At 40.3% G+C, this 21,234-nt stretch overlaps 2 protein-coding genes and 2 non-coding genes across 11 annotated transcripts; all 4 read right to left on the bottom strand.

Annotated features, from left to right (window-relative positions):
* Window positions 1–425: 425 nt before the first annotated feature.
* On the bottom strand, window positions 426–10,561 carry LOC108275530 (calcium-independent phospholipase A2-gamma). 2 transcript variants are annotated; one of them, XM_017486406.3, is made up of 10 exons: window positions 7,925–10,561; window positions 5,458–6,849; window positions 5,109–5,258; window positions 4,838–4,995; window positions 4,567–4,661; window positions 3,409–3,580; window positions 3,252–3,309; window positions 2,952–3,146; window positions 2,644–2,839; window positions 426–1,251 (listed from the first exon to the last, which is right to left on the bottom strand). In XM_017486406.3, the coding sequence occupies exons 2-10, from the start codon at window positions 6,763–6,765 to the stop codon at window positions 989–991; spliced, it is 2,595 nt and encodes an 864-aa protein (XP_017341895.1). In that variant the 5' UTR covers window positions 6,766–6,849; window positions 7,925–10,561; the 3' UTR covers window positions 426–988. The 2 variants fall into 2 exon arrangements, with proteins under 2 accessions (XP_017341895.1, XP_017341896.1); XM_017486407.3 differs by having other exon boundaries at window positions 3,409–3,535.
* Window positions 10,562–10,710: 149 nt separating this feature from the next.
* On the bottom strand, window positions 10,711–21,226 carry naca (nascent polypeptide associated complex subunit alpha). 7 transcript variants are annotated; one of them, XM_017487293.3, is made up of 9 exons: window positions 21,204–21,226; window positions 19,381–19,458; window positions 14,849–17,026; window positions 12,059–12,138; window positions 11,871–11,969; window positions 11,645–11,791; window positions 11,256–11,384; window positions 11,011–11,133; window positions 10,711–10,822 (listed from the first exon to the last, which is right to left on the bottom strand). In XM_017487293.3, the coding sequence occupies exons 2-9, from the start codon at window positions 19,448–19,450 to the stop codon at window positions 10,808–10,810; spliced, it is 2,841 nt and encodes a 946-aa protein (XP_017342782.2). In that variant the 5' UTR covers window positions 19,451–19,458; window positions 21,204–21,226; the 3' UTR covers window positions 10,711–10,807. The 7 variants fall into 7 exon arrangements, with proteins under 7 accessions (XP_017342782.2, XP_017342784.2, XP_017342783.2 ...); XM_017487295.3 differs by having other exon boundaries at window positions 11,871–11,948; XM_017487294.3 differs by lacking the exon at window positions 21,204–21,226 and adding an exon at window positions 21,099–21,195.
* LOC124628994 (small nucleolar RNA SNORD59) lies at window positions 10,897–10,970 on the bottom strand. The gene has a single exon (XR_006983827.1). It is a non-coding gene; the product is annotated as a small nucleolar RNA SNORD59 (small nucleolar RNA).
* Window positions 11,477–11,552, bottom strand: LOC124628995 (small nucleolar RNA SNORD59). Its single transcript, XR_006983828.1, has one exon. It is a non-coding gene; the product is annotated as a small nucleolar RNA SNORD59 (small nucleolar RNA).
* Window positions 21,227–21,234: the final 8 nt, after the last annotated feature.

Below are 21,234 nucleotides of genomic sequence, written 5' to 3'. Positions count from 1 at the left end.
CTCACACCACATAGTGTGAGCGAGCACGCACACACACACACACACACACACACACACACACACACACACACACACACACACACTCTCTCTCTCTCTAATGTGTTGCAGTGGTTTGCTGACCACGTTATTATAAATTGTTTATTCTGATATTTTGAGATACTGGATTTTTGATTTCCATGAGCTGTAAGCCGTAATCATCAAGACTAAAACAAAACAAAAAAAGGCTTGAAATATTTCACTTTATGTGTAATGACTATAGTATATATGAAAGTTTCACTTTTTGAATTAAATTATGAATAAAATTAATTTAAAAAAAATTTTGAGCTGCAATACATATAAATTATTTTACTTTACAATAAATTTGAACATGTAGACCCCACATCAATGTGATTTTTTTTTAAGAAACAAAAGAAGAATCTTACTAATCTAGATTTGTTTATTTGTCTGAAATAACACTCCAAACTGTTCAAAAACATATTATTACCTTCAATATTAATACAGTACTAAAATCATCACATAACCTCGATCAAAATCCAGAGACACTATTGTGTGCCTTCAGTGCATTGGTCAAACACTGGGAACATTAACGGCTGCTATCTACTCAGGTTTCTGACACATAATTTAGACTGTATGGTATAAATAACTACTATAAATGGCAAGAAAAAAAAGTCAATGTATTCAGGAAAGGCAAAACTATTCATTTTTCTTAACTCTCAAATGAGGACTGAAACATGTTAAAAAATAGTCCTGTGATCCTGTTTCGACCTGAAATGGTACACCACTGCACATTTCCCTTGTGACAGCTTCAGGTGTACTATGTCTTGACAAAGAACCAGTGACAATAATTTACAAAAGTTTATTTCATGTGAGGTCATTGCACAAGTGAAGAGCTGAAGAAGCATTACAATTGATACCACCTCATTGTAATATTGCACTCTGTAAACAGAGCAAAGTTTAGCAGGTCTTCAAACCCATGTCATTTATTCAGTCATGCCCATCGCTGCTGTAGCTGCCAGGCTTTCTCACTGATCCAGTCCCGAGTTTTCCAGAATGTTGTGCGTTCTTCACCCAGTACACCGCAAAGCAGTTTCAGTTTGGGCTCATTCCTCTCTAAATACTGCTTAGTATCCACCTGAAGCTGCTTCAGAGCACCAGGCCTGCTTTCATCCAGTGAGACCTCAGCACTCAGCATTGGGTTAAAGCGAAAATACACATTTGGCTCCAGCAGATCCGCCAGCAGAGTGTGCACACCTGAAATTGGATATTTCATTTAGTGGATTATCAGTAAGGACACTTGATATCTGATATTTGTCTATCGGCCACTAATTGATTACATTTTATTGTCAAGTATTTTGGGCTGTAATTTATAGTTTATATTAATGCACTCACTCTAATATGTTGTCATTTATATAGTAACATAAAAGGAGTCTCGGGTGTCAGTGCTTTGTAATGGTCAGTGTGTTTTCTGCCCTGGGAGTCTTCAGGACAGAGGACTTTGCACTTTCTGGTTTCTCATTAACATGACAAGCTGCTTTTTGTCTTAGAAAAAGCAGAGGCTGGTGAATGAACAACTGTTTATATATTATATGTTATAATGTAATTAACAGGAAACTACAGTCTCCTATGAAACTACTGTCTGGAAAGGCAGTTTAGAATTTCAGCTTTTATTTTCTGGTACTTATGTAAGATGTGTGAAATGCCATTGAACATAGCACATTTTGTATCAGACCACTCAATTTGTAGGTGACGAAAAGTATTGGAACACGTGACTGACAAGTGTTTCTTTTTACCCAGGCGTGTCCTGTTAGATTGATTGTTTAAATAATAAACAGCTCTTAATGTTTACTCTTGGTTTGAGCCTTCAGTTTCACCTGTGAAGACTGTATTTGTTTTTAAAAAGAATAAACCATTGGGCATAGCCAATACAACAATTTGGAATGTCTTGAAAAAGAAAGAATCCACTTGTGTACTGAGCAGCACACAGCGAATGGGTCGGCCAAGGAAAACAACAACAGCTGATGACAGACATATTGTGAGAGCTTTGAAGAAAATCCAAAAACAACAGTCAGTGACATCACCAACAACCTCCACAGGGCAGGGATGAGGGTATCACAATCCACCATTTGAAGAAGACTTAGAGAGCAGAAATAAGAGGCCATACCACCAGATGCAAACCACTCATCAGCAGTAAGAATCAGAAAGTCAGATTGCGATTCACAAAGAAATACAGAAATGAGCCACAAAAGTTCTGGAACCAAGATTAACCTCTGCCAAAATGATGGAAAGGCCAAAGTATGGAAAAAGGAAGGATCTGCTCAAGATCCAAAATATACACACTCATCTGTGAAACATGGTGGAGGTAGTGTCATGGCTGGTTCTAGAACAGGCTAACTAATCTCTATTGATGATGTTAGTTATCGGGAGGAACTTTATCATGCAGCAAGTCAACAATCCAAAACACACTGCCAACTCAACAAAGGATTTTATCAGTGGGGAAAAAGTGGAAGGAAAATAAGAAAATAGGAAAATAATCGCATCACATCACCCTGTCACTGATTATTTTCTTATAACAGCACTACTTATCATATTTTATTACTTGCATATTAAATAAATTCAGCCAAAAATAATTATTTGCAGACTAACCCTCAGTGTCTGTGGCACTGCTGATCAAGTTGCTGATTTTGGCTCTGAGACTAGTGGACGTGGCAGGCCCCCTTCTGGCATTATCATACCAACCGGTTCCTAGAGACAGCACACACTGGAAGGGCTGATTGGGCCAGAGTAGCCGGCTTTCGTGGACAGCAAGAGCACAGGGATTGTTCAGAATGATACCTCCATCCTAGACCAGAGGAGAAAATTCTACTGAGAGTAGATACAAGAGCACAGTATACATTAACTGTATATAAAACTATCTATTGTGTGTTCCAATATGACTGTTTGAACAGTCTGACCTGATGTATGTCATTATATAGGGGAAACTCCTGGAAGTATCCTGGAGCAGCAGAAGAAGCTCGTACTGCCTGCCACAGTTGGTATCCAGATCCACCTGCATAACGGCTGAGGCATCCTGGAGAGTGATTATAGTTTCTAAAGATAAAGGGTTTGGGACTGGTACCCCAGTTCACTACTGCACTCACTGCAGACACCTGCAGTGATCAAGAGTGTTATTAATGAAGTGGTTATTGGCTCTCAGGACAAAATAACTGCTTCAGAATCTCTGAGCCAGTATAGAACATAATCATCGGATTCACCTTAGGACTCCGCTCATCTCTGGCTGTTCTAACAAGGAGGTGGTCACCTATTTTCTCCCTGTGAGCCAGATAAGTGTTTGTTAAGTATTAAATGCCAAAGATTTATGCCTATTTGTGTTAGAAAAACAAGTACTTGTTTCTACTAAAAATAACTTACTTCAGGATCATCTCCCATGTCTCCGTATTGTAGTATGAGTGAGTCCAGCCCATTTTCACAGTGCCAACCAGAGGGTTCTGTCTGAAAACATCTGACCCAAAACGTCTGTACATTTCCTCACACTCCTCTATCGAGAAATGAGCCAAAGCCAACATGAAGGCCAAAACGGCTCCTGATGAAATGACCAGGAACACAGAGACTTCCATTTACAAAATCATTGCAGTGTTAACGGCCACGGTATCTGAAAGGACAGGTCAAGGTAATTCTCTTTAGCCGTGTTTCCACTTAAATTACCTGGAACAATTAGTCCCAGGAACTTTTTTCAAGGGACCATTTGGTTTCCCCAGACCTTTGTTGTCTGCATTTCCATCGTAGTCTAAAATAGATTAGGCAAATTAGTCTGGTGACGTACCATATAACTGCGCGCGACAAGCCCTTAGCGAGGATATGAAGCCTCAAAGTATGCTACAATCAAACTGATTATTGACATAAAGTAAGCTGATTTTAATGATGTAATAATGTAAAATGTTTGCTCAGCTCATAAAAACATGTAGCAGGCTCTGATTGGAACACAAACCTTCGTACGCGCACGCACAAGCTTCTCTCTGCACTGTTTTCCTGTGTGAACAATGACCAGCTTGCTTAACCGACTCGATATTTTTAAGTATACTTTTTCGTTGCGGGTTGCCATTTCCAGTTCCCTCTGTATTTCGTCCTCAGCATAAATACTTATTAAGGCCTGAACCCCGTCGTCGGTCCATCTGTCCTATTTCGTAAGAAAATCCATTGTGTTGATTCGAATCACAATAAACAACTGTTACTGTACGCACCACAACAGACTTATAAAAATGGTGCTTGAAAATAAAATGTGTGTACTCAACCAATTAGCATGTTCAGTGCCCAAGTCCCACCCCCCAAATGTCCTGAACTTTGATAGAGTACCACTTGCCGAGGAGGGACTTTCTGATGGAGAAATATTTTACCCGGAACTTAATTTAGACCCTGGTCCCTGCGGTGGAAACACACTGAGTATCTCCAAAAGTCCCTAGTTCCTGGGGAAAGTTCCTGCGGTGGAAATGCGGCTTCAGTGTCACTACGTTTTCAGAAACCAGGTCCAACTCAACTGAAGAACAGTTTAGCCTGCTGTACAATAGTTACCTGTGCTCACGCCACACACATAGTCAAAGAGCTGATAGACCCGTTTTCCTGTCTGAGCCTCCAGCTCTTTTAGTACCTGCAGTGGAACGACCCCTCTGTAGAAGAATTAATCGCAAGATCACAGTCAGTTTCCACCCATTGTTCTTTGCCATATGTGTCCAAGATTTTCCAAGAACTTTTCAGTAATGTAAATGTAAACAATGAAACTATTGCACTAACAACAAAAAATATATACATTGTAGTTCCCACTGTTTTTGTGGAATGTCTGTACCTGGTGCCACCACCATCGATGGACAGCACTCGTATCCCCCAGCCTTTGAGTGGATCCACATAGCCGATCAGGGCTAGAGTTTCTCTAATGGCAGCTTGAAGTTTCTCATCCATCCAAAATAGCCGTCGATGCTTCAGTACATGCGTTGTTGATTTTTCCTAAAGACAGTCAAATTTCAATAACCAACCTCTATCAATGAAGGAATTACTGCAGAAACATGTTAAAAATTAAGAAGCTTGAAAAGCTTACAAAAGTGAGTGAAAATTTGTACCTGCCACACAACACTCTTGCATGCTGGGTTGAGAATTAAGTGAGCGTTCAACTCTTCTATACAGGAGCTGATAGATGAACATGTCCTTGCTTTCTCCAGCTTGCCCAGTAGAACTCGAGTCCTGTCCTCTGCCAGCTGTCTTCGTTCTGCCTATAGAGCAGTCCTACTGTCACAAAACTATTTGTACTTTCGTTTAAATGATAGAACACTATATTAACTGCAAGGCGAAAGGCTGGTGCTAATTGAAGACACTGTCAGCATTCAGTACACAAGTAAATGAATCTAATTATTCATAAATTGCTGATGATACATGCATGATATGGGAGCAGTTAGCTGGAGCATGACTTACCACTCTGTCCAGGGTAAGGTCTACTGTGGTAGGACTACTAGAAACCCTTCCCAGGTAGCTCCTGAAAAGGCCCTGGAACAAGGATGTATGTTTCTTCAGAGTACTTCCAGATTCTCCACGGTATGGATCTCTTTCCATTTCCTCATCTGTAGCTGCAGAGCTTTGGAAATAGCGATTGATATGAGTGGCCATATAGGCATAGTTTTCCCCAAAGTGTGTGGTGAGGTTGCTCATATGGAAAAGAGATTTAGGACGGAGGGGAAGTGTGTCCGGTGAGGCTGTGCAACTTTTCTGATGGTCCAGGTGAGTCTCTGAGTCCTTGCCTTGCTGATGTGGTGAATCCTTAATAGTATCTGTCACTTTTGCACCAAAGTATCGGTTGATATGACAAGCAAAATGAAGATACCCTTCCTCTAAGGAGCTACAAACATCAGTGTTATTAACATCTACTGTAGCTGCATTAAGGTGAGTGGGGCTAGTTTCTGGAAACACATTTTCTTTGATATTGGTGCTCTGATTTTTGGTAGTTCTTCTAGATATTTCCCTAGCCCTTCCAAGAATGTCTTCAGATGATGGCACCTCCATACAGATTTGTTTCGAGAACACAGAGTTTATGTGACTGGCTACATAACTATAGCTTTCCCCAAATTTGGTCACCAGAGAACTCATATGAAACAGTTGTAGTCCCGGATATCCTGAGGTCAAAGGTGATTCCTCAGACTGGCTAATGGATAGACACTGCACCCGTTTAAACTCTCTGGCCTCTTTGCCCTCAACAGCATTTTGGGTCTGTGCTTGTTTTTGCACTCCAGTAAGAGGCTTCTGCAGTGCAGACATAAATCCAGCCTGACCAACATCACAAGACGTAGACATCTCTTTCTGTTTAAAATACACATTGATATGTCGAGACAAGTGCTTGAAAGAGTCTCTGAATCTTATTTGCATCCATTGCATCTGCAAATTAGCCTTACTGTCAGTGTAATCCCTAACTGGAGCCTCTGGTTTCAAGCTCTCCCTGTTGGAAGTGGAATAAATGCGAGAAACCTGGACATAGCACTGTTTAACTTCATGTTTCAGACCAGTATGTGTGGGCCTCAGAGGTCTCGCCTGTGATCCTTTGAGGGAAATGCTCCAGACAAAATTACAGTGGCAGTTCATGTATGACCTGTGGGGCCTAATGGAACAAGGAGTCGCAGCAAGATGAGACAAAACTCTGGTGCTAGTGTGCAGGTTCCTTATCCTACATAGTAACTGCAACCTCTGTGGCCCAAAGGTTCTGTCCAAATTTGTGCTGATGTACCGCCCCATCAGTCACATAAACACAATGAGAGAGAAAATGGATCGCTGAAGTGAAAAAAAAGCCTGGGGCAAAGTTTCTGAAGCACTCAATTCCTAGAAAGCAAAAGAGATCATCAAATCTTGTTCTGTATTCAGTGAAATATGTATCTTATGTACCTATTCTGTCCAAACCCAAAGGACATTTCCATACGTGTTTATCTATCTATTTATTGTATCCAGAATTATAAAAACACCAGGTGACACTAAAACATGACTTGTGTTGAAACTGCTAGCATTGTGCTAGGGTGCCCCCTCCTGGTTGCTTTTGTTGTAGACCACCATTTACTGTAATTTTCAACAGTCCTTTTCAGATGTTTGGTTTAATATCATAATCTGTCATTTCAGGATAAACTTTGCCTTCATTTTCTTGGTTCAATATATAACTGAATTACATATATATACTTTGCACATTACAACATATGTCATTTATGAATGAACAGCAGCAACCATGACCATACTCCCTCAGGACAGAGGCCAAAAGGTTAAAATAATAATAATAAATCCCTTTAGAGGACTACTTTTCATTTTAAAGCATATGTATAAAAGCCTGACATAATAGGTCACATGGCAAACACAGGGCCCTCCTCTCATCTACTTTATTAGAAATGCGGCCTTGCTGCCCTTGACATTGTGTACAAACTGTTCGCCCATGTGAAAACAATAAACCTTCTATAAATGGCAACACACAAAAGAGATACATAACCACCAGTCCAAAACATTTTGTCTTGTTACAATGCAAATAGGTAAGACAGGTTTGCTGCTACTAAAGTACTATGACCCAGAAAACACAGAATGATTGGCTTTGATATAAATCAAATAAATGAGATGGAACTATGGAAAATTTGGTAAAAGATCACAATAGGATGTTTCTTTTCTTTACAATGTTAATATATTGAATTTCAATTAACCTAAAATGTACTGTTTTAAGCCACAAGGTTCTATAAACAACCAGCATACTGTATAAAATGCTTCAGGTTATTTGAGGATCTTAAGATTTGGATTGGATAATGGATGTAACAGAAAAAAAATACCATAAATAAAATGCAAGTCATATTCTTGAGATTTCTAACTATTTTCTTTTACCCTTGACAGTCATGCAATGTTGGTAACCAGAGAAGCTTGATTTTACCTGTCTGTACTCCTCCCCAGTCAAAATGTTAACAAGGTCCACTTACATATGCAGTACAATCTATATATAGTTTAGGTTTCTTTTCCTTGTGTTTACATTGAGCACTGTTATAGTCAAGACAAAATCCTATTGGTGGGTTTGCTGGTGGGATAAGCCACATGCCCCTCCCTTGGACCAATCCTCTTTCTCCTTTCTGAAATTAACTATATGACCCTAACCCTTCATGCCCATGAAGTTTCTATATTTAGGGGTGTTTCCCAGTATCAATACCTCCTGAGAGGCACTTACAGCATGTGAACTGATGCAGCAAACAGTATTAATAACAATGAATTATGCTGGAACTTCTAAGCATAGTCAATAGCAAATAGTAAAGGGTTTGGTAAAAATGAGCAAAGTGTCCCAAAAAACACATTTCAAGGTGTTTTAACTGAAAACTTGCTTTTCATTATGGAAAAAAAACACACTAATAACATAGTACCTCCTCAACTTGTGAAGTAAGGATGTATTATACAACAGTTAATTAAGGTCAACTAATTTGACTGGTCAAGTGCCATTCCAAGATACTTATATTTAGTATAACACCAGTGGTATACTTCTCGGTTCGTTTCACTCCCCTTTTCGGTGTTCGCTACGTTAATTTCCAATTCTAGCAATAGTTTGTTACACTCAAACTGTTACTACACTTACAGTGCATCCGGAAAGTATTCACAGCGCTTCACTTTTCCCAAATTCTATGTTACAGCCTTATTCCAAAATGGATTAAATCATTATTTTCCTCAAAATTCTACAAATACCCCATAATGACAATGTGAAAGAAGTTTGTTTGAGATCTTTGCAAATTTATTAAAAATAAAAAACAACAAAAGTACATGTACATAAGTATTCACAGCCTTTGCTCAATATTTTGTTGAAACACCTTTGGCACCAATTACAGCCTCAAGTCTTTTTGAGAATGATGCTACAAGCTTGGCACACATATTTCTGGGCAGTTTCTCCCATTCTTCTTTGCAGGACCGCTCAACCTCCATCAGGTTGGATGGGGAGCGTCCGTGCACAGCCATTTTCAGATCTCTCCAGAGATGTCCAATCAGGTTCAAGTCTGGGCTCTGGCTGGGCCACAAGGACATTCACAGAGTTGTCCTGTAGCCATTCCTTTGTTATCTTGGCTGTGTGCTTAGGGTCCTGTTGGAAGATGAACCTTCACACCAGTCTGAGGTCCAGAGCGCTCTGGAGCAGGTTTTCATCAAGGATGTCTCTGTATATTGCTGCATTCATTTTTCTCTCGATCCTGACTAGTCTCCCAGTTCCTGCCGCTGAAAAACATCCCCACAGCATGATGCTGCCACCACCATGCTTCACTGTAGGCATGGTATTGAACAGGTGATGAGTGGCACCTGGTTTCCTCCAGACATGACGCTTGCCATTCAGGCCAGAGTTCAATCTTTGGTCTGAGAGTCCATCAGGTGCCTTTTGGCAAACTCCAGGTAGACTGTCATGTGCCTTTTTCTGAGGAGTGGCTTCCATCTCTCCACTCTACCATTCAGGCCTGATTGGTGGAGTGCTGCAGAGATGGTTGTTCTTCTGGAAGGTTCTCCTCTCTCCACAGAAACACGCTGGAGCTCTGTCAGAGTGACCATCGGGTCTTTGGTCACCTCCCCGACTAAGGCCCTTCTCCCCTGATCGCTCAGTTTGGCCGGGTAGCCAGCTCTAGGAAGAGTCCTGCTCTTTCCAGACTTCTTCCATTTACGGATGATAGAAGCCACTGTGCTCATTGGGACCTTCAATGCTGCCGAAATGTTTCTGTACCCTTCCCCAGATCTGTGCCTCGATACAATCCTGTCTCGGAGGTCTACCGACAGTTCCTTGGACTTCATGGCTTGGTTTGTGCTCAGACATGCATTGTTAACTGTGGGACCTTATATAGACGTGTGTGCCTTTCCAAATCATGTCCAATCAACTGAATTTACCACTGGTGGACTCCAATCACGTTGTAGAAACATCTCAAGGATGATCAGTGGAAACAGGATGCACCGGAGCTCAATTTTGAGTATCATGGCAAAGGCTTTGAATACTTATGTAAATGTGTTTTTTTGTTTTTTTATTTTTAATAAATTTGCAAAGATTTCAAACAAACTTCTTTCATGTTGTCATTATGGGGTATTGTTCGTAGAATTTTGAGGAAAATAATGAATTTAATCCATATTGGAATAAGGCTGTAACATAACAAAATGTGAAAAAAGTGAAGCGCTGTGAATACTTTCCGGATGCACTGTACTACTGACTGTCAGTCAGTCTGTGCATTGCCATGGCAACATCCAACAAACTATTTCAGTTGTGGCTTCTTTGGGAACCATATCTGTTGGGAAAAAAAACTAAATATTTGCCCATATTGTCTCTGAAATGTCTGTTACTTCATTTTAATACCTTATTAATACAACTGTCATATAAACAGGTCACTGGTACCTAAAGCCAAATCACAGGAGTCCCAATATTCGTACAACAGCTCTCTTGCTTGTGGGATATAGCATCTAGTTTAATATAACTGCTTAGTTAGAGCTCCTAATTTGATGACAATCTGGGTAGTGCAGCTGCACTTTAGTTAACGGAAGTTCATAGCAACATTATTTAATTGATAAATAAAACCTTATTTTATTCCAGCAACAAAAAGAAACTCAAGTCTATTGCCACTGAACACTGTACTACATAATTCACATAGAAATAAGATTCATTAACTTTGCTAACAAGTGCCTCATTCCCATTATCGAAATATAATAAACCAGACCATAGCCATCAAGCCACACCTTTATTTCTCTTGGGTATAAATTGTACAAATAGTGTAGATTAATTCAGCAACATCTCATTCTGCCCTGCTCTGATATCCATCTACATCGTCAATTCCTGTGAAGAAAGAAAACGGGTTAATTAAGCCATGTGTTTGAAACATGCAGAATTATCAAAAATCAACACAGAACTCTTCTCAGAACAGATATTTGGCTTCAACAGACTCAGAAGAACGAAAGTCATGCTGTTAAATCATCACAGAAGTATTTCTGCACACTGGAGATGATGTAATTGTCTAAACTCACCATAATGGCATTTACAATGTCGTTGTTGTTATTCTTCAGTGCGCGAACAGCCTTCGCCCGTGATACGTTGGCTTGAGACATGACCAGCTCAATGTCCTTAACCTCTACTCCGGTTTCATCAACCTTGAAATAAAACAGATTTGACTTTTAAAACATGCCTCCCGCAGAAAATATTAGTGCGTATGTATATTAAATTATACATCGAGTATGCCCAACTAAATATTACAGAAAAAGAATGTCCTGACCTCTTCCTCTTCGCTTTCCTCGTGTACTGTAGGCGTCTGTGTGCTTTCTTGGATGTTTGATGCTGCTTCTCCCTGGACCTTGAACTTCTCTGCAGCAGCCAGCTGAGCTTGCTGGGACAAGTCCTCAATCTAAAGAAGCACAAACAGTGATTGATTTATACAATCCCGCAAATTACTTCGCTTTGAATTCAAATGCAGAAAAGCGGTGTGTGACCAAAATCCTCTTTCAGGACAGAAAGTTTGGCTTCATTAGTCTCAGAAGAACGAAAGTCAAACTGTTTAAATCATCACAAAGAGGAGGTAAGTGTGTGGAAACGCTTCAGCTTTTACTGTGATGTACAAACATTTCTTTTGTATCATGCACCACAAACAATCCTAGAAGGTCTTACCTTAGCCTCTCCGAAGACGATGTAAGTGTCTGAAGCTGGGCTTTTGTAGACGTCTGGTTTGGTGATGACAAAGAGAATGTTCTTAGACTTGCGAATGGTTACCCTGGTAACTCCGGTCACTTGTCTGAGACCCAATTTGGACATCGCCTGAAAAATACAAGTCAGATGAAAAGCTTAGCTTTGGATAACAAAACCAATGAACAACTACGGGGGATGCACCACTCACCTTTCTCGCTTTCTTTTCACTTCTGCTTTGTTTGGCTTTACTGACAGGCTCCTCATCAATTTCAGCAGCAGCTGCAAGCTGTGTAAGAGATGAAAATAGCTTTCCCAATAATGAACAACAGATTATCGTTTTAACACTGACAGTTTCCATTTTTTAGTCAAGTGTTACACGTGTATGTTCAGTCTTACCTGTGCCTGCTGCGTCTGTGTAGAATCCTGCTCCTCCAGTTCAGGAACCGATTCATCACTGTCTGATTCAGTGCCGGACCCTTTAACGTAAAACCCAGATGCTACTTAATGTAAAAATATTAACAGGTCAAACATACAAAAGCCAGCTAAGAAAACAGAATGCAGTGCTAAAGAAACATTACTTTCGTCTGCTACACTAATAATTTAAACGCACATGTAAAAAAGCTCGGAATAAAATTGGTTTAGGAGTAAAAGATTGGCCAGTGACTAATTTCCTCACTATAGGAGAATAGTTTCACATAAAATATTAACACTCTGAATTTAAAACCTACTATTATATTGTAAATAATTACGTAATTGTATTACATTTAATCTAAAACATCTGTACATGGCCCACCATCCCTAGCAATTGTTAAGAAGCATTATTTAAAAATTAATTAATACAGTGGGCATGAACCTGAACACTTTTTCAAGCTTATTCACCAATAATCAGGGGCGCACATAACTGGTGCGCATGTGTGACCGAAGTAAAAAAATGCACAGGGTTAACTATCTTAGACCACTCATTTGCATACCAATAGCTGTAAATACACAGTCACCATCTTGGATCGACTAACTGTAATACTGTGAGAGATGTCCAAAAAACAACAGACGTTAAGCAACTTCTCTGGCATTCCTCCACCTCAGAAAAAACGTCAGCTCGAGAGAAGAGAGTTCTCTCAGAAGTGGCTTCAAGAAGTGCCATGGCTAGAATCTGACGGTGAGCGCAGACAAATGTGGTGTAAGATATGCCACTCACATCCCCACCTAGCAGACAAAACTAGTGCCTTCTATGCAGGGACAAAGAATTTCAGTCATCCAGTGTTTGATAAGCATGAAATGAGTAAGGATCATACAAATGTAGTACAAGCTATTAAGAACACAAGCTAGTCCAAATGAAATATCCAGTCACCCACTTGCTAGATGGCAAAACGAGGTGAATGAAGAGCAATAGATGGCTCTGTGTAATGTTTTTCTCGTGGCTGTTCATAAAGCTAAACACGCACGTCTTGTGTCTTTGTATGCTGAGGATATGGCATTATTAAAAAGACTAGGAGTGAATGTCGGAGGGGCAGATCATTAACATGAAGGGGGAACGCGAATAATTCAAAGCATAGCACTGACTAGTACTAGTATTTGAGGGGAAAGTTGAAATCAGCTGAATTTTGGGGTCTTCTTTTGACGGATGGGAGGACATAAAAACGGAGCTGGAAATTGTTTATCGTGTCTGACCACCAACGGAGAGTTCACCATTGATTTCCTTAACTGGGTGCTAAACGAACAGCATGGCAAATAACGAGTGGGCTGGTCAATCTATTCCACGACTCAGGCTTGGATGAATGGAGGACAGACAGTGCTGCGGACAACGTCGGTATGTACAACTGCATTCTCCCAAATCTACAGCAAATGTTTGCGATTGGGGATTCCCTTGTGTATATTCTGTGCACTGCACAAAGTCAGCTAATCGCACGGTTTCATACTGATACATTTAATCGTTCCATTGTCAAGCTGCTGCAATTTTATTTACATAAAAGGTGGAGCACAAAAACGCTGAAGTGCTAAAGAAGTCGTGTGATAAGAATGGCAACTCCTTTTTAAAATTAGGAAAGTTTCACAATATCAGATGGTCTGGATGGAGGCACAAAACACTGTTGAAAATATCAAAACTTTTACCCACCATTCAAATGCAACTGGCTATAACAGATGACGACACATCTGCACAGTGCGTTCAGTGTTTTCTGGCCAACATGCTTGACATTGGCAGCATTTTGCAGCTGCCCTCCCAAAGGTTTCAGCAGGAAAAGCTGACCATAAGAGAATGTAAAGATGAACTCATGCTAGCCACTGGACAGTTCACACTTTTGTTTGATGGTGAAGGCCAGCATACGAACCTCACCACTTCCAATGCTGATGGTGACAAGGACAAAACTGATTTACTCAGGTTTAACTGGAGAGGCTGAAACAGATATGGATCTCTAAAGTCATGTGACAACTATGTTTTTGATCCTTCCACTAGGCCTCAATAAATGCAAGACCTCCACAGTTTTGGCAATACAACGATCAGCACCATTCTCTTGACTGAGACTCAATTATAAGAGAATGGATGTGTTTAAAGCAAGCAGGAAAATGTCGGCAGTGTCCTGTGTACGATTTATTCAAGGTAGTTAATACAAGCAATCCAGATTGTTACTCCAATATCTAAAGGTAATCAAGCTGTCCCTTACTTTAAGCAATGGAGCTTGTGAGGGGGTTTTCACATCTCAACATAATAAAAAACAAGCACAGATCCCGTCTGTCACATACTTGTCTCTGAGCCCTGATGCGCATCCACTTGTCAAACACGACCACAAACATTTGACCCAAAGTCAGCTATAGACCTAGGGATGCAAACAGCTCATTGCAGGCTCAATCAAGGAAGTGCATCATCTTCCACAATCCAAGAAGCAGCAAGTCAATCATCATTTACTATAATTCAAATGGAATACAGTGAGGCAGACAGTGAGGAGGATGAGGCTTAGTCAGACCTATAGGGGGACCACTGTGTGGGTGAGTACCATACAAACTCTCAAAGTGGTCTCCTGAGAACCAGACTAAAAAAAGTGATGTGCATGCCTGCCAATAATGCCAATATGACTCTCCCTAATGCAAATAAAGCATTACTGATCATAGAGGGGGGGGGAAAAAAAAACAAATATAGATATTTCTTTACAGAATTCATATGAACAGAGAAAGATGAACAGAGAGAAATACCCTTGTCATTCTTGATTACTGGTTCCGGTTTAGATGCTACTTTAACTGGTGTAGGTTCAGGCTGAGTTTTAGCAGGTGTTACAGTGGCTGCAGGACCAGTTGGGGGCACAATAGCTTTAACTAACGGCTCTACTTTAGGTGGAGCCTCAACTACAGGCTGCGGTTGGAAAACAGGCATTGTCGAAGGCTTCTCAGGAGGAATAAGTGGAGGGAGGTCATCCTCCTCCTCCAGAGGTGAAATGGAAGACTGAAGAGGAGTTGCTGCCATAACATTAGATGGCCCAACACTTGGCTTCTTTTTGCGGGCCTCTGCATTTTCTTTAGAAGCAGCGACTGGAGCGGACTTTGCTTTTTGCACTGGAGATAAGGCAGGTACAGACTGAGCCTTAGGAGATTCAGGAGCAGCTTTGGGCACTTCAGCAATCTTAGGGGTTTCTGGAACAATGGCAGAAGCCTTTGGGACTTCAGTAACCTTAGGGGTTTCTGGAACAATGGCAGAAACCTTTGGGACTTCAGTAACCTTAGGGGTTTCTGGAACAATGGCAGAAACCTTTGGGACTTCAGTAACCTTAGGGGTTTCTGGAACAATGGCAGAAACCTTTGGGACTTCAGCACCTTTAGGTACTACTGGGGCCTCATGAACAACCTTTGGCATATCTGGTACCTTAGGAGGACAAAATGCCACAGCCTCAGAGTATGATTTGGGTGCGTGGGCAGCTGACTTGGAAACTACTTTAAATGCATCAGGAGATACAGTAGCTTTAGGAGACACTGGAGTAGGTGCTACACCCTCTAATGGTTTTGCAATCACTGTAGCAGGGAGAGTCACTTGTGAAGTTCCTGATGCAGATGCAACACCTTTGACCTGCATCACATCAACTGGAGTTGGGGTTGGGGCAGCTGCATCACCCTTCACTGGTTTTGCCTCAACTGGAGCAACATCTTTAACTGAGGCTGGTGCAGATGCAGCACCCTTCACCTGCATCACATCAACTGGAGTCAGGGCAGACGCTTCACTCTTGACTGGTTTTGCCTCCACTGAAATTTTGGCAACATCTTTTGCCAATGGTGGTGCAGCACCTTTCACAACATCAACTGGAGTCATGGCAGCCACTTCACCCTTCACTGATTTAGCCTCAACTGTAGCTGGGACAACATCTTTTGATAAAGCTGGTGCTTCAGCTTTCACTGGAGAAGCTGCAGCACCCTTCTCCTCTTTAGCCTTCCTTGGAGCAGCAATAGTACCTTTAGGAGAGGCTGCTGCAGGGCCTGCATCCTTTGATGGCTTTACCCCATCTGAAGTTGAGGTAGTTGCTTCAACTTTCTCTGGTTTTGCCTCCACTGGAGCTGGGACATCTTTAGCAGGTGCCTCTGCTTTCACTGGAGCAGCTGCTGCACCCTTTACCTGTTTGGCCTTAACTTGAGAAGCAGTGGTACATTGAGGAGATGCAGCTGCAGGACCTGCACCTTTAACTAGTTTTGCCTCTGCTGGAGCTAAGGTGACCGATTCATCGTTCACTGGTTTTGCCTCCACTGGAGCTGGGACATCTTTAGCAGGTGCTTCGGTTTTCACAGGAACAACTGCTGCACCCTTCACCTGTTTTGCCTTCACTTGAGAAGTAGTGGTACATTGAGGAGATGCAGCTGCAGGACCCGCACCTTTAACCAGTTTTGCTTCTGCTGGAGCTAAGGTAACCGATTCATCGTTCACTGGTTTTGCCTCCGGTGGAGCTACGCCAGCAGCTTTAGGACACACAGAGGCAGTAGCTGCACCCTCTACTGGTAGAGTGGCCACCTTGGCAGAGGTTGGAGAAGACTTGTGTGCTGTTTTTGCCTCTGAGGGTGCAGCAAAAGGTAGGGTTACCTGCTGAGGTTCAGCAACTTTAAAATCTGCTTTCTTGGATTTTGCCTGTTTACCAGCCTTCACAACCTTAGGTGTCTCATGTTTCCCTGCACCTGGGGAGCGAGCTGAAGGAGATGCTAGTGGAGAACAAGGTGGAGTGGCTCGAGGGCCAGAGGCTGATTTGGGTGAAATGGGAGACGAGGAAGAAGCAGAAAGCGAGGAGCGCTTCCGGCGGCCCACGGGAACAGGCTTGGGGGCAGAAGTGTGTGGAGATGAGTCAGCCTTAGCCCCTTTGGCCTTTGGCTGAGAGCCAGCAGGAACTGAAGCAACAGCAGCTGAGGAGAAAAGGGGCTTAAGTTGACTTCGGAAATGCCACAAGTGCATGGACAGAATTCCACATCCATGCGGGTTAGGAGAACGGCAGACCTCTTCACACACCTCACTCAGATGGTGTTAAAACATGCGCAGGATTTCAAACTGGTTTAATCAACCCAACTGCCATTAAAACAACTCAGACACATCACACTTCTTGTTAGGATCTGTGGCAGCTTAACACATGGCACTGTGGTGCTGGAGAACTATTACTTGTTTCATACACTCACAAAGCAACCATTAATACATAAAACCGCCAAATCTTCAGGTGAAAAAGATCACCAGCTTTATTTTGTCTCCTTCAAATGCAGTGGCACTTAAAATTTCATATGTGACAATGACACATATAGTGCTCATCTAATGCATTACAAAAGCTGGGTGAGTTAGACATCAGGTTAAAGCATTAAGGACAGTAAGTGGGTTCAAAAATGTAGGTTTCTACTATGACAGAATTAGCCCAAAACCCCACATCTACTCCTGTTACAACCATCGCTGCACACATGACAATGTTCAACGTGTAGTTCATCCATGCATAATTAGTGAATAGGCTTTTGAGCACAAATATCAGTGCTGTCTGGAGCAGTAGCATACTCATAGGTTTACTGACACACACACAAAAAAAGGATGGTGGCTCAGCTCAATCAGGAAAATTAAGGGCTGAGTGTGTATATACATGTGTCACTACAAAGACAAATTCAAATAGAGTTGAATGGTAGAAAAAAAACAAACAGGCATTGGTCTATACAGACGTGGTCTTCATTGCTATGGTCAGACTGGTCATCCTTTACCACACTCTAGACAAGTGGGCAAGTGCATGTGAGGTTTACTCAAGGAGAACAGTATAGGCAGATGCTTGACCCTTACATTGAGGGGGATGTGGTGGCATAGTTATGCATGGTTTGGGTCCAATGGCCCCCTTAAAAGAAAAGACCACTTAAAAAAAAATATATATATATATATATATATATATATATATATATATATATATATATGAATCCTGATTCTGCCAAGAGACACTGAAGCAGTTCTAGTGGCCCAACACCTCACCAAAACACTTCATAGTGTTCTGACATCATTCTAGCCCAATCTTTCTGCATTTCTTCACTCTGTATGGTAGGCTATAAAGTCCCCCCAAACCACACCTTTCTACTGTCCACTTTCAAATGCAGCAGAGGTCCTAAACAGCATTAAGTACGGCTTACAGGTTTTGAATTTAGCAGCATTACATCTAGACAAGTTTTGTGTTGACAAGTTAGTTACTGGGTCAAAAGTACTGTATTGCAGTATTTTAGCTATCAAAAGGAAGGTTTCTATTTCTGATCATTTTGCTTCATTACTTTCCACACACATCACAGAACTAGATTTTTTGAATTACATGAATATAGAGCAAAGCTTTTTGTTTTGTAATTAGATATTACTTAAGTTTGTTGTTTGTTTTTTTTAACACCATGCCAGCTTCTATGGCTATTTCCATGGAAGGAAATGTATAAGGAACTATATATAAGGTTTTTTTTTTTTAAACCTATTTTTCCTTTAAAAAAAAAAAAAAAAAAAAAAAATTGCATTATATTTGACTTTGCTAAAAATTTCTTCCAGAGCATTGGCTGAATAATAAAAAAAAAAAGTTTCTCACAAGTCATTTTATTCTCCCTGGTGCATATGTACCAACCTTACTATTATGATAAACAAATGATAAACAGGCCAGGTTTGCTTTGTTTCAACCATCTACAAAAAAATAATAAATAGATAAATAAATAAATATATATTTAATTTTGTTTGTAATATTTACTAAACTTTAACAAAATTGTTACATCTCATCAGTTTGCATAACTAACGTGTGCATTAGACAAACACTTCTTAAGTACTTGTGCATGCTTGTACTGAACATATCCCATGCAATTAAACACATTCTTCATAAAATAAATAAAAATCTACAAAACCTCATGCAAGTGAAAGCCAGCATAGATGGCTAAGTGACTTTCTAAGAATGGAGGTCCTGGATCACCATTTTTAAAGAATAAACTCTGGGCGTAATTTTGCCAAACAAATTATACATAAATAAAATAAAAAATAACCTTTACCCCAAGCAGAAACCCAGGCCTCCATGCTGCATGGAGGCCACAACAGCTGGTCACTGGGGGTTAAATTTTTTTTAAGAGTGTCAGAAGCAGGTGGTAATACCAGCCAAACCAAATCTTTGGCTTTCCTTTCTTATTTTAATTCACTTTTAACAAATAAACCAAGATAACTCAAAATAAGAGCTCCAGGACCCCTTTATTAGCGTTTAGTGTCAAATATAATTTTTTTTTCTACAAACCCGTTTCCACTTGGGGATGCTGCATCTCCTGCTCTGTCACTGGGACAGTTTCTGTGGCTTCGCCTGGCATTGTTAGCGCTATATAAAAAAATAAAAAAGCAACGTGTTAGATGCAGGAACACTGTGTCTTGTTTTAAAAACGATTGAGAATGATGTGTCTTCTACACAGCAAGGCAGACTCGGTAAGCTGTAAGAACACGAATATAACAAAATCACTGAATATATAACAGCTCATACAATTTAACCTGAACAATTGTTAAAGCGGCTTGAAACATTAGTCATGATTAAGACTAGACGCTACAAGTAGAAATTATTTTGTTTCATATATTATTCATGTTCAAACATTTTTACTTCAATATGAGCCCTTAAATTATACTAATAATATTAAGCTTGGCTGAAATGTTTACTTCACTGCATTTTCCCACTCACAACTATGACATTATCTGAAAGTTAGCAACTTTGAAGGCAGCTTTAAGTTCCATCCACTTCGCACAGTCATTTCATTTCAAGTATCCCTAAAAAGCTTAGTTTCCTGATGTAAACATTAAACATCATGAAATGCATCTGGATTTCCTTTATAAACATCACACTAATTACAGTAGAAACAACTCAAATCACATTTCTTTAAATCTCATTTTCTAGATGACCTGCATTCATGAAATTTTACATCGGTCATTCCTACACCAACTTAAAAGCTTATTACAGATGAAACAGTTGGGCATATAACAGGTTTTCTTCTGAAAAAGGAATGAAGACAATTATAACAGCGTGTTTATTAAACGATAAAGAAATATGACTCCCACCAAACTGTTCTGGAAAAGTCTTTCATAAAAATACATAAATAAATAACTTAAAAAAAGTGTTCTCTGTGAAATGAACGGTTTTCATTCAAACATCATCCCAAGACTAGATTTCTGTATTTTAAAAGTTATAAATGTTTCATTAGCATGAATGAAGTCGATTTGTTTTTGTTTTTTTAGCTGATCCAATACAATGAATACTTGTAAGAATATTAACAATTATATGGCCAAGATGGAGTTGGAAACTAATTTTCTGTATTTAAAAATGTCCCGTTTTAGTTTTTGTAGTGTCTCCTACAGATTTTGTAGTATCTACTTCAGTTTGGAGGCATTTATAAACCAACTAACACAAGTCTGTGATCTTTTTGACAAAAGTTTGCGTTCAGCTAAAGTCGTTTTAACTCCAGGCGATTTTCAAGGAACTGTGTATCACACGGGAAACAAACAGTTTGGTCCAAGTAGACTATCAGATAATAATAAGAGAAAATAAATAAAACCCTGAAACCGTGGTCCTAGAGAAACCCAATCTGTGGTACTTTTTTTTTTTTAATCTAGACCGCAGTGTAGAAACTGTACACGGTGTAAGACTCGGGCTTCAGTTACAGCTCAGCCGGCGTTAATCTGTAGCACTGCGAATGAACATGTCGCGCTTTAGCTAATTAACCATGTTCAGCTTCTCAAAAGTGTCCACTGACTTACACACGAGGAGCACGAGCACAAACACAAAAATACAACACAAATCAAAAAGAAATACGCTATTAGCTTTAATTGTTTTAAAAAGCTCGGAAAACAAGAAAACTAAGAAGCAAACATGAGCGAGCCAGGCCACTACTACAGCTCGCCCATTTTGAACTGTGTGTCGATTACATTAACAAGAGCTTCAACAACATCGCAAAGTTATTTTAAGGAAATATTTACCACTTATGACAGAAGACTTGTAAAGCAACAGCACGGATAACGTTTAACCGAACAAACCCGTTTACAAATAACGGATGTCAGAAGATTGGACTCTGAATCACTTACTAGGTTCGAGCTCGGGGTCCAAGATGGCTGA

This window comes from Ictalurus punctatus, chromosome 15 (genome assembly GCF_001660625.3).
Source record: "Ictalurus punctatus breed USDA103 chromosome 15, Coco_2.0, whole genome shotgun sequence".
NCBI classification, from domain to species: domain Eukaryota; kingdom Metazoa; phylum Chordata; class Actinopteri; order Siluriformes; family Ictaluridae; genus Ictalurus; species Ictalurus punctatus.
Note: the sequence above shows the minus strand (reverse complement) of the source record. Positions and strands in the feature narration are given on the sequence as shown.